The sequence below is a fragment of the Neolamprologus brichardi genome, chromosome 12, assembly GCF_056152115.1.
Source record: "Neolamprologus brichardi isolate AB-2024 chromosome 12, ASM5615211v1, whole genome shotgun sequence".
NCBI classification, from domain to species: Eukaryota; Metazoa; Chordata; class Actinopteri; order Cichliformes; family Cichlidae; genus Neolamprologus; species Neolamprologus brichardi.
The window spans coordinates 20,066,954-20,079,581 of record NC_142115.1 but is presented as its reverse complement, the minus strand read 5'-3'; the positions used below and the strand labels follow the sequence as shown (position 1 = coordinate 20,079,581).

General features: G+C 40.5%; 3 protein-coding genes and 1 long non-coding RNA gene across 4 annotated transcripts; 1 reads left to right on the top strand and 3 right to left on the bottom strand.

The window, feature by feature from the left end:
- The first annotated feature begins 1,371 nt into the window (after window positions 1-1,371).
- Window positions 1,372-2,359, top strand: LOC148100221 (uncharacterized). The gene is made up of 2 exons (XR_015719812.1): window positions 1,372-1,610; window positions 1,793-2,359. It is a non-coding gene; the product is annotated as an uncharacterized LOC148100221 (long non-coding RNA).
- A 2,283-nt stretch (window positions 2,360-4,642) lies between these two features.
- LOC148100220 (polyubiquitin-like) lies at window positions 4,643-5,545 on the bottom strand. Its single transcript, XM_087848713.1, has 2 exons — window positions 5,465-5,545; window positions 4,643-5,371 (listed from the first exon to the last, which is right to left on the bottom strand). The coding sequence occupies exon 2, from the start codon at window positions 5,357-5,359 to the stop codon at window positions 4,886-4,888; it is 474 nt and encodes a 157-aa protein (XP_087704839.1). The 5' UTR covers window positions 5,360-5,371; window positions 5,465-5,545; the 3' UTR covers window positions 4,643-4,885.
- A 2,644-nt stretch (window positions 5,546-8,189) lies between these two features.
- Window positions 8,190-9,105, bottom strand: LOC148100219 (polyubiquitin-like). Its single transcript, XM_087848711.1, has 2 exons — window positions 9,027-9,105; window positions 8,190-8,933 (listed from the first exon to the last, which is right to left on the bottom strand). Exon 2 carries the CDS (start codon window positions 8,919-8,921, stop codon window positions 8,457-8,459), a length of 465 nt encoding a protein of 154 aa, XP_087704837.1. The 5' UTR covers window positions 8,922-8,933; window positions 9,027-9,105; the 3' UTR covers window positions 8,190-8,456.
- A 1,659-nt stretch (window positions 9,106-10,764) lies between these two features.
- On the bottom strand, window positions 10,765-11,764 carry LOC148100218 (polyubiquitin-like). Its single transcript, XM_087848710.1, has 2 exons — window positions 11,605-11,764; window positions 10,765-11,511 (listed from the first exon to the last, which is right to left on the bottom strand). The coding sequence occupies exon 2, from the start codon at window positions 11,497-11,499 to the stop codon at window positions 11,035-11,037; it is 465 nt and encodes a 154-aa protein (XP_087704836.1). The 5' UTR covers window positions 11,500-11,511; window positions 11,605-11,764; the 3' UTR covers window positions 10,765-11,034.
- Between the last annotated feature and the right edge of the window lie 864 nt (window positions 11,765-12,628).

Genomic DNA, 12,628 nt, shown 5'->3' with positions numbered 1-12,628 from the left:
CGGCAAACTCCCAATAAAGACGGGTGTTTTGACTTCACGTTTGCCTCTGTGATTCCTGCTCTTGGGTTCCTGCCTGCCTTCACACAGCCATGACATTTTCTTTATTTCTTTTTCTGTTATTTATCTTCCTTCGTTGAGTCTCTGTTTCCTCCTTTTTTGCTTTGCAGTTTTTCACTTTTTCCTTTTTATTTGTTTCCTGTGTTTGTTCCTGCTGCTTTTATTGGATGCAAGCTCCTCTGCAGAAAGAAACACAATGTAGGACACATGTAGCTTTGAAAGATGGGTGCAACACTGACTGTCCAGCTCAGCTCAAAATTCAGTGTTTAGACATTTTTCTAGCTCTCCCATCTTCTTCTTCTTCATCCTCCTCCTCTCTTGGTCTCCTCCTCGAACCGCCTGGTACTGGGTTGGGGGGCAATAGCACAGGAGCATCCTGGCCATTGTCTCCATCGTCATCACTGTTATCTGTGTCACTGTCAGCAACACTTTCAGTGTCGCTTTCAGATCCATCATCTTCCCACCACCACCCCATTTCGTCAATAATTGGATCTTCTTCTGCTCCATTATTGTACAAGGGTCGTTCTATTTCTAGAGGTGGATTTCTTTCTCTGTAATCTCCTGCTCCCATCTCTGCTGAATTAATGACCAATGGTCGTTCTATTTGTTGGGGTGGATTTCTTTCTATGTTATCTCCTACTCCCATCTCTGCTCCATTAATGAACAAGAGTCGTTCTATTTGTTGGAGTAGATTTCTTTCAATGTTATCGCCTACTCCCATCTCTGCTCTATTATTTTCCCAGGGTCCTGCTATTTCCTGGGGAGGATTTATTTCGACGCCTCCTACCGGAACATCAACTGCCTCCTCTTGTTGTGGCAGTTGATTATCAACTAAACCACGCAACTGATCGATTTCCAGCCAGGGGAACATCATGTGAACTGCTATAAGATTTCCCTGTTGCAGCAATGCCAAAACCAGCTCATTGACTGCTAGCCCTACACCAACATGGTTTTGTTCACCATCGTCATGGTTTTGTGAGCCGTCTCCTCTATCCATTTTTGGAAAACAGTCTGCTTTAATAGACTGGAGGAAACTGGTCGGTACAGGTGTCAAACTTTAGCTGATTGGTATAGAACTTTTAAAATGTCCTTGAAAAGGAGTTTAAATCTCTTTAGCAAACTGTTTAAAAACACGGTGCAAATGTGAACTAATCGCAACTGATTGCTGTGACGAACACTGCGAACTAACGGCTATTTGAGGATTTTCAGAGATCAAAGTCAAGATTTTGATTGGTTGTGCTTTGATCTGACTTGTGTGACGTCATGGAATTTGGTTCATTCTGATGACGTTCAACGTTCTGCTGATGAAAAAATGTCGCCGGTGACTGAAACTTTTACAGGTGAAGCATTTCCCACAAAGTCTTGAATGAATTATAGTGACAGAAAGGGGCCACAAGATGGCGCCATTTTTCACGTAGTAGATACCGCCTGTTGGCTGTTTGGTTTACGTTCACACCACTCCATGAGTATTGTGCATAAAGCATAAATTGTCAGTCGACGGAAGTTGCGTCAGCACAACAACAACAACACGCACCGGGACAGCGAAGCAGCCGGTAAGTCCGCTATTTTTTATGGAAACTTGCATTTCTTTTATGTTTACGGTAAGTTATAGACTCTAAGACGCTCCTGGACTTAGCTGAAATTACACGAGGCTGAATAGTTCATTCAACTCTTACTTTAGGGCAAATGTTAGCTGCGCGCTAGCCAGCATCTAATGCATTACGCCCATTTGTAGTCTTTTCAAGTGGCTACACCTGATGATGGCGACACTAGCAATTCGTGTTATAAATCCAGATGCCCCTGCACATCGTCAGCAGGCCGGGTGAGAAGTATGGTCTTCACCAAACCTCCACAGGAGCTGCTCAGCCGAGTCGCTGCCTTCACTCAGGCACAGACGGTATCCACGCGCCTTCACGTCTGCAGTGCCCGGTGGTGCTTTCCGTGGTCGTTACAAACGATGTGACATATATGAAGTCGTAAGTGTATCGTGTATTTAATATCGTACTAGGCAGATTTACTGCACTACCATTTACTACACATTTACCTGTGTATGGCTATTTTCAGTAAATGTTGCTCATTGTAAACTTTCTTTAAGTGTGTAACATTCACAATGATACTGTTGATGGTAACGTGTATGATTCCAGCGTACCTGACAGGCACTATTGACCTTTTGTACACAGTTGATTATGTAAAGCCCCTCGCATTGGATTCATAATCAAGTTTACTGATTGACTACCCTGCAGTGCTGTTTTCCTGTATTCCTGTTTCATCCACTTTAATAAAGTGTCCTGTGTTATAGTAACAGTGAGTTGTGGATTCACTTAATGAATGCCTAAGTTGGGCTTTAATCTGCCTTAGACTTACTGATGTTCTTTGAATCAGCACCACAATAATCGTAAGGGCACTGACAAAACATACAAGTATAAATAAATAAAATCTATTGAAAGAGAAATATGTTTGATATGTTTTTATTAAGTTGCACACAAATAGCATTCTCTGCCAACAGGCTCAGAAGACAAAACTATGTAGAAACTGTGGAGGCAAATTTATTTTCTCATGTATTAATCACATGTTTAATCATATCACATTAGTTATAGTAATATCACTTTCTCACTTTACTATAGTAAGAGCACTCCCATCACCAGTTTACATGCACGTGGAATGTTAACACAGTGAGACCATTGTAATGGGAGACGTTAAACAGATAGTGGGATGATCCTAGTGTTTCACTGGGATGCTCTCTCCACATTGCAATGTGTTTATTAAACCCACTTCAAATCAAGCTCACTGGGTGTGTTGCAGGTTATTGTTAAAATTTCCATAACAAAACACATAACAGCTTGCAATGTGACCACAGACAGCAGTCCAGGCGTCCCGCACTTAGACTGACTCGAGTCAGTCTAACTGTGTGACATTGTCTTAAAAAGTGGGACAAGGAATAGAAATACTGTACAAACCCACATAAAGAGGGGCATCTGGTCACCTGGGTAGGCCTATAATAGATGTATTGGGGGTCGAAACCACTGAAGGATTTTAAAAATAATTCTGTGCTGAACTGGGAAACAAAGAAGTGACTTCAGTAATCAAATAAGTGACTTCAGTAATGGCAACAATAGTTATTCATTTTTGTTTTAAAGGTAATACTGTTCGTTATGTGTGCAGGCACACACATCACACTGTGGACTCTGTGGAGAACAAATTGCGTTAGATACCACGAAATATGTTTAAAATTCGTTGGCATGCCAAGCAAAGAGCCCTTTAAAGTGAAATGCTGTTTATTTGCCATCTGACGATATCACGTGGAGTTGCGTCCTGCCACCTGTAGGGGCGCTGTTTTGGAAACCCCCATATGCGTCATATGCTCGTCAAATGATCGTTTGGAGGTTGATCAAAACAACCCCTTGATACCTGACCAAACAGGTTTATCCACTAAGTGGGGGATGAACAGCTGGGAAACAGCTGCTGACAGGATTACCAGGCAAAAATCGGTCTAATTTTAGTTGACTGTACTTTTTTTAGACATGATTTACAGGGAAACAAAACAGAAAGAGTAGAACAGAGATGGGTGCACTGTGATAAGGGATTGTCATGGTGACCAACAATGCGGTGACGAAATGATCCTCGGTAGAAATAAGGGTCTCAAAGTGTGCTAAGAAAAAGAAACCTTACCATTACATCACCACCACTCTCAACCCTTCATACAAGACGGGTTGGAGCCATGCTTTCATATTTATGCCAATCCTGACTTTACCGGCTGAATATCACAGCAGACATCGAGATTCAGACCAGTTGTCCAATAAAAACTCCAGTGTTGCTGAGCCTGTGTGAACTATGATCAGTTTCCTGTTCTGACTGACAGGATCCAGACTGACACCTCCTGCACCTCGGTTGCATACCACCTAACAGCAACAAACGTAGATCACCTTTCTTCTCCATTCTGATGTTCGGTTTCAACTTCAGCAGGCGTTACTGGCCCTACCTACATATTTAAATGCACCTATAGTCAGTCTTTATCTTCCTGTTTCTCTCTCTGTTTCCTGTCAGCAACAACAAAAAAATCAAAATGCCCTGGAATATTCAACTTACAATGATTTTTCCAGAATGGACACTGGGGAAATTTCGCATTTTGAGGCAAGCATGGAAGAATATTTTCTTCAGTGGTTTAACTTCTGCTTGCAGACCCTCTTCCATAGACCTCGACTCACTGATCAGTGCCCATGTCGTTCAAAATCCAAGTTTCAAGGTTGTGAAATTAGATGTGAAGACACATCTTCAGGAAACAACTTTGGCATGTTTTCAAATGCCGGAAAACTGAGACAATGCAACACATTGTTATGTTTGCTGCACTGTAACTCTGTGTTTAATCTTCACCGAGCTTAGACTAAAGCAACTAAAAAATATATAATAAAAATGCTGCTATAACATTTTAAATACTCGACTGGAATTATATTAAAATGTATCTAGTAAAATACATTAGTTTATATGACTGAGAGTCTCATAAACTTTAAGAATGACAGTCCCCCTCCCTCCCTTCTTGAGCTGTCACGGACACAGGAAATGCGAAGAGACATAAACTTGTATTGGAAACTTTATTCTCTGTAATCAGTGCAGGTAACATGTATTTGTCATGACAGAGTCCATAAAATGCTGATTTGTATGAATTACAGGTGTTCGTTGTGCCAAATGAAAACCCAGATTTGCTAACTTGTTACAGAACACATAATGAGAACAGTGAATAAAAAATTAAAATAAATACAAGATTAGTCAAACTTATTAAGATTCTATAGTATACATTTTTTTCTGGTGTATGAATCATGTTAAAGTGTCCTCAGCCTCCTCTCAGACGCAAAGTCATGTAGATTGTGCTGTGGTTTCTGACGTTGTAGTCCTCCAGTTTGCCATCCTGCATCTCCCGGCTTTCATGAATGAGCCTCTGCTGGCTCGCTGGCACCCTCTCTCTCCTCTCGACTCTGTTCTTGAAGTTGCTCACAGTCTCGCCGGGTTGGATGTCATAGGTGCTCATCTGTCCCTTTTCATTTTTGAGGAACACCTGGGTGGAAGCAGGTTGAGGAGGCTCGGTGACCAGCAGGGACACCTGGGAGCCGTGCTGTAAACCGTAGTAGCTGATGGGTTTGGAGTCGTCGTTGAGAGGGGTCCTCTGGCCGTTTATGAAAACCAGCGTCTGCTCCTGGGGGTCGACTCCCAGCATGCTCTGGATTTTTATTTTCAGAGAGCCAACTGTGTCCTGTGGGTTCACCCTCACGGTGTGGGACCCACCCACCATAGTGATAGTTATATCCATGTTGGCTGTAGTCTGAAAGAATACAAAAATAGTTCCTTATAATACAAACGCTCAGGAAATAAAAGACTTTTCAGTTATTTCTCACAGGCTTGTTCAGTTTCCTACCTTGCGATGGCTTATTGAGGCAAAACAAACTTCTCCGGAAACTTGAAGTCTTCAGTCGTGTTTAGGTAAACAATGATGCTCACACAACAGCTGAGCGGCTCAGCTCAGCTCTTTATATACACTCCCGCTCAGCTGATCAGCGCCCGCCCACTCACTTAAGATTCGTTTTTCATCTCTGCTGTAACAACTTTCGGTTTCTAGTCTCCAAACATCACGCTGCAGTGCTATGATGCTTGGGGTGATTTGATCAGAGACTGTCCTTCCTTAAAAACAAAACAAAATAATTCGACCAACCTACAAATTAAGCCACGTGCAGCGGTCGTGCGTCAAAGGGCGTGTTCGGTTAAGAAATATGGAAATCTCGATTTTTGAGATCTCGCAGATTAAAATAAATTATGATTTTGTTTAATTTTGAACACAAAGATATGCATTTTTTTAAATTAACATTTCCTTTTTGCTGTATACCACTGGATTGCTAACTATCAGCAGATTACTTCAAAAATGAAGAATACTTCATTTCACCTAAACTCTGTATAGGTGCACCGAGGCAGCAATGTTCAAGCAACAGAACTTGACCGAGAATCAGCACATTTGTAAGATTTCTTCATTGTTAATGGAATTTATGAGAGCTATCGCTATGTCCAATGAAACTTGCACAGAGAACTGTTCTTAGTTAATTTGTGTATCGAATTTTTCCATAATTAAATGTTAATGGTAATTTTATTTATATGGCAAATGTCACAGCAATAAAGTCAATGTGCTTAACATAAAAGATATCATAGACATCATAGGCATCCTATGATGCCGTGGACACACACACACACACACACACTGTAAAAATGACACTGATTTGAGTCTGCTTTGGAATACGCACACAGTTGTAACTGACCTCAGGTCAGCGGGAAGCTTGTTCCAATGACGACAGTAATGTCAGCACCCTCAGCACTCTTCATGGTGAATTCACTTCCAGTCATTCTGTGCTGAAATGGAAGTTATAGTGATGTCAGTACTGGGTAATGTGTATGTAAGGACTGGCTGCTGCATTCTGAACATGCTGAAGTCTTACTCAGGATATGGTTAGTCTTGCCAATTTAATGGATTAAATTCTTTTATAAATCCAAATGTTAACTAGCTACTGCTAACAATACTCCAGTGTCAAACCACACTTCTGCAGCAGTGTAATATAAAGAGCCTTGGGTATTAGTAAATATATCCTTTGAATTAAGGAGACGGGCATCAGCCACAATATTTAATTTAGAGTTATTAATTTATTGTTTCAAAAATGTTTGCTTTCAGTCATAAATGCAGGAACACACGTCAGATCACATATATGATATAGTAAAGTCTGTGAGGGACTAAAATGTGTACAATTCCTATAGTGTATTGAATTTTGCAGCAGAAATAGCGACTCAGTCTTCCATTGTCTAATTTTAGTGAACGTGTGAACTATAGTCTCAGTGTCCTGTTTTGTACTGACAGGCTTGGACCCGGTGTGGTCTTCTGCTGCTGTAGTCCTTCTGGTTCGATGAGCTGTGTGTTCATAGTTCTTCTGCATACCTTGGTTATAAAGACGGGTTGTTTGAGTCACTGTTTCCTTCTTATCAGCTCAAAGCATGTTGATGATGTTTAAATGTAGTGACCTGCTGCTATGTGACTGGCTGTTTAGATATTTGAGTTAATGAACAGCTAGGGGCCCATTGAGTGTTTGTATCTCTCTTGATCTTTCAATGTGTAGTCTATCACTGACTAAATGATTTTTCAGAAAGGACAGCAAGGAAATGTGTCAATTTTAAATGTTTATATCAGAGAATATTTTTCCGTGTTTTTCCTTAAATGGTTTAAGTTCTGTTTGCTGACTCTCTCCCATTAGACCCTGACTTAGTCTTCCAAAATCCAAGCTCTAAGTTTGTGAAATTAGTATTGTTATTATAATATTTTGTATTTAACAGGATGAACACTAGTTTAATGTCCAATAAACTTGCATAGCCAGTAGAAAAGCCTATCTGGCACCAACAAACATACCATGTTTAAAATCACTTAAATCACTTTTCTTCCACATTCTGATGCTCACTTTGAACTTCAGCAGGTCACTTTGACCAGATCTACAAGTTTTAAATGTAGATATGCAGTTTAATTCAATCTAATTGCTGCCCTGAGTTTGGTTCATTAGTTACTAGCAATAATACACCGTTGACCGTACCTAATAATGTGGCCACTGAATATATTTCTCTTTCTCACACTCTGTAGCCTACCAGTGACTAAACACCAAATACTCAGAAAGTATTTTTCAGAAAGTAAGAATAGTTTTGCTCACATTTTTCGAAATCCTCCAAGTTTGTAAAATTAAATATGAAGATAACTCTTCAGGAAACATCTCGTATATAAATGTATCTAACTGTAATAAAAGCCAGATAACTGAGATAATACAACAGACTGTTATGTTTATTGTAAATCTGCTTAATCTGATCAATGATTTTCACATACAGAAACTATTGTGATTAACACTTAAACAGTGGACTGGAACCATTACATCATGCTGTTGTAACACTTGAAATACTCGACTTGGAAATTTATATGACTGAGAGTCTCTTATAAACACTGAAACTGTGATTTTAGAACTACTTTTAATGGGACCCGTTTGTCTTGTGATCTATACGACATACAGCCCTCCCCCTCCCCCCTCCCCCAGCTGACACAGACACAGGAAATGTTAAGACACATAAACTTCTGTTAGAAACTTTATTGTTTGCATTTAGTCCGGTTAACATGAATTTGTCATAACAGAATCCATAACACAGTAGTTTGTATGACTTAAACACAAACTTTAACACAGAATGGTTAATTAACACAGACGGTGCAATGTGGAGGAATGTTTTTTTTTCTTCAAAATAAAAGCACTAATAAATTAAAAATATATACAAGATTGGTCGATATCATTAAAATTAAATAACATGCATGGGCTTTCTGGTGTATGAATCATGTTAAAGTGTCCTCAGCCTCCTCTCAGACGTAAAGTCAACTCGATGGTGCTGTGGTTTCTGACGTTGTAGTCCTCCAGTTTGCCATCCTGCATCTCCCGGCCTTGGTGAATGAGCCTCTGCTGGCTCGCTGGCTTCCCCTCTCTCCTCTCGACTCTGTTCTTGAAGTTGCTCACAGTCTCGCCGGGTTGGATGTCGTAGGTGCTCGTCTGTCCCCTTTCATTTCTGAGGAACACCTGGGTGGGAGCAGGCTCGGTGACCAGCAGGGACACCTGGGAGCCGTGCTGTAAGCCGTAGTAGCTGATGGGTTTGGTGTCGTCGTTGAGAGGGGTCCTCTGGCCGTTTATGAAAACCAATTTCTGCCTCTGGGGGTCGACTCCCAGCATGCTCTGGATTTTTATTTTCAGAGAGCCAACTGTGTCCTGTGGGTTCACCCTCACGGTGTGGGACCCACTCACCATAGTGATAGTTATATCCATGTTGGCTGTAGTCTGAAAGAATACAAAAATAGTTCCTTATAATACAAACGCTCAGGAAATAAAAGACTTTTCAGTTATTTCTCACAGGCTTGCTCAGTTTCCTACCTTGCGATGGCTTATTGAGGCAAAACAAACTTCTCCGGAAACTTGAAGTCTTCAGTCGTGCTCAGGTAAACAATGATGCTCATCAACAGCTGAGCGGCTCAGCTCAGCTCTTTATATACACTCCCGCTCAGCTGATCAGCGCCCGCCCACTCACTTAAGATTCGTTTTTCATCTCTGCTGTAACAACTTTCGGTTTCTAGTCTCCAAACATCACGCTGCAGTGCTATGGTGCTTGGGGTGATTTGATCAGAGACTATCCTTCCTTAAAAACAAAACAAAACAATTCGACCAACCTTCAGTCCTTTCAGTCATAAATGCAGGAACACACGTCAGATCACATATATGATATAGTAAAGTCTGTGAGGGACTAAAATGTGTACAATTCCTATAGTGTATTGAATTTTGCAGCAGAAATAGCGACTCAGTCTTCCATTGTCTAATTTTAGTGAACGTGTGAACTATAGTCTCAGTGTCCTGTTTTTTACTGACAGGCTTGGACCCGGTGTGGTCTTCTGCTGCTGTAGTCCTTCTGGTTCGATGAGCTGTGTGTTCATAGTTCTTCTGCATACCTTGGTTATAAAGACGGGTTGTTTGAGTCACTGTTTCCTTCTTATCAGCTCAAAGCATGTTGATGATGTTTAAATGTAGTGACCTGCTGCTATGTGACTGGCTGTTTAGATATTTGAGTTAATGAACAGCTAGGGGCCCATTGAGTGTTTGTATCTCTCTTGATCTTTCAATGTGTAGTCTATCACTGACTAAATGATTTTTCAGAAAGGACAGCAAGGAAATGTGTCAATTTTAAATGTTTATATCAGAGAATATTTTTCCGTGTTTTTCCTTAAATGGTTTAAGTTCTGTTTGCTGACTCTCTCCCATTAGACCCTGACTTAGTCTTCCAAAATCCAAGCTCTAAGTTTGTGAAATTAGTATTGTTATTATAATATTTTGTATTTAACAGGATGAACACTAGTTTAATGTCCAATAAACTTGCATAGCCAGTAGAAAAGCCTATCTGGCACCAACAAACATACCATGTTTAAAATCACTTAAATCACTTTTCTTCCACATTCTGATGCTCACTTTGAACTTCAGCAGGTCACTTTGACCAGATCTACAAGTTTTAAATGTAGATATGCAGTTTAATTCAATCTAATTGCTGCCCTGAGTTTGGTTCATTAGTTACTAGCAATAATACACCGTTGACCGTACCTAATAATGTGGCCACTGAATATATTTCTCTTTCTCACACTCTGTAGCCTACCAGTGACTAAACACCAAATACTCAGAAAGTATTTTTCAGAAAGTAAGAATAGTTTTGCTCACATTTTTCGAAATCCTCCAAGTTTGTAAAATTAAATATGAAGATAACTCTTCAGGAAACATCTCGTATATAAATGTATCTAACTGTAATAAAAGCCAGTTAACTGAGATAATACAACAGACTGTTATGTTTATTGTAAATCTGCTTAATCTGATCAATGATTTTCACATACAGAAACTATTGTGATTAACACTTAAACAGTGGACTGGAACCATTACATCATGCTGTTGTAACACTTGAAATACTCGACTTGGAAATTTATATGACTGAGAGTCTCTTATAAACACTGAAACTGTGATTTTAGAACTACTTTTAATGGGACCCGTTTGTCTTGTGATCTATACGACATACAGCCCTCCCCCCTCCCCCCTCCCCCAGCTGACACAGACACAGGAAATGTTAAGACACATAAACTTCCGTTAGAAACTTTATTGTTTGCATTTAGTCCGGTTAACATGAATTTGTCATGACAGAATCCATAACACAGTAGTTTGTATGACTTAAACACAAACTTTAACACAGAATGGTTAATTAACACAGACGGTGCAATGTGGAGGAATGTTTTTTTCCTTCAAAATAAAAGCACTAATAAATTAAAAAAATATATATACAAGATTGGTCGATATCATTAAAATTAAATAACATGCATGGGCTTTCTGGTGTATGGATCATGTTAAAGTGTCCTCAGCCTCCTCTCAGACGTAAAGTCAACTCGATGGTGCTGTGGTTTCTGACGTTGTAGTCCTCCAGTTTGCCATCCTGCATCTCCCGGCCTTGGTGAATGAGCCTCTGCTGGCTCGCTGGCTTCCCCTCTCTTTTCTCGACTCTGTTCTTGAAGTTGCTCACAGTCTCGCCGGGTTGGATGTCGTAGGTGCTCGTCTGTCCCCTTTCATTTCTGAGGAACACCTGGGTGGGAGCAGGCTCGGTGACCAGCAGGGACACCTGGGAGCCGTGCTGTAAGCCGTAGTAGCTGATGGGTTTGGTGTCGTCGTTGAGAGGGGTCCTCTGGCCGTTTATGAAAACCAATTTCTGCCTCTGGGGGTCGACTCCCAGCATGCTCTGGATTTTTATTTTCAGAGAGCCAACTGTGTCCTGTGGGTTCACCCTCACGGTGTGGGACCCACTCACCATAGTGATAGTTATATCCATGTTGGCTGTAGTCTGAAAGAATACAAAAATAGTTCCTTATAATACAAACGCTCAGGAAATAAAAGACTTTTCAGTTATTTCTCACAGGCTTGCTCAGTTTCCTACCTTGCGATGGCTTATCGAGGCAAAACAAACTTCTCCGGAAACTTGAAGTCTTCAGTCGTGTTTAGGTAAACAATGATGCTCACACAACAGCTGAGCGGCTCAGCTCAGCTCTTTATATACACTCCCGCTCAGCTGATCAGCGCCCGCCCACTCACTTAAGATTCGTTTTCCATCTCTGTTGTTATAAGTTTCGGTTTCTATTCTCCAGTACTGACTAATGGCGTGATGCTTACAGCATTACAGGTGTATTGATCAACACACCCTGTGACGCGTTTATGAACATATAACCTAACAGGTTTATCAGCCAGGTAGGGGAAACACCGCTGGAAAACATCCACTGATAGAAATCACAGGGAAAAGCTGCTCTATTTTTAGCTACCTGTACTTTTTTGGGGTGTGTGGATTGTATGGAATCAAAACAGAAAGGAAAATAAGCCATTATGCACTGATTAATATTGTTACAATAGATAAAGAGATCATCGTGTAAATCATAAATCAAGTGTGATAGAAAAAATACTTTAAATAAAGTAAAACACCTGGAGGCAAAGTCCTGTTCTAGATGAGAATCAAAGTACTTGAGGCATTAAAATGTCTCATGTGACTGTTATATACACTCACCCTCCGATTTATTGGGTACCCCTTGTTAGTTCCTGGTTGTACCCCTTTTGGCTTCAGAGCTGCCTTTGTAGCACAGACTCAAGGTTTTGGAAACATTGCTCTTTCAAAAGCAGGGGTATCAAACATGTGGCCAAAGGGTCAGGACCACCCACCAGGTGGTTCAGTTTGGTCCACTGAATGGCTTTGCATACAGGTTATTATACATTAGGTTCACTGGTGTGGCCCAAATGAGAGGAAACTGGCTTTATGTGACCCATGAGCCAAATTATATTTGACACTAATGACCTAGAATAAAAATCATGACAGCTTGAATCACAGGGGGAAGAAACACACAACAGTTTCTAAACAGTTACAAAAAACAGTTTGAATACATGCAAATCTTAATATGTAAAGTATTTAGAACTTC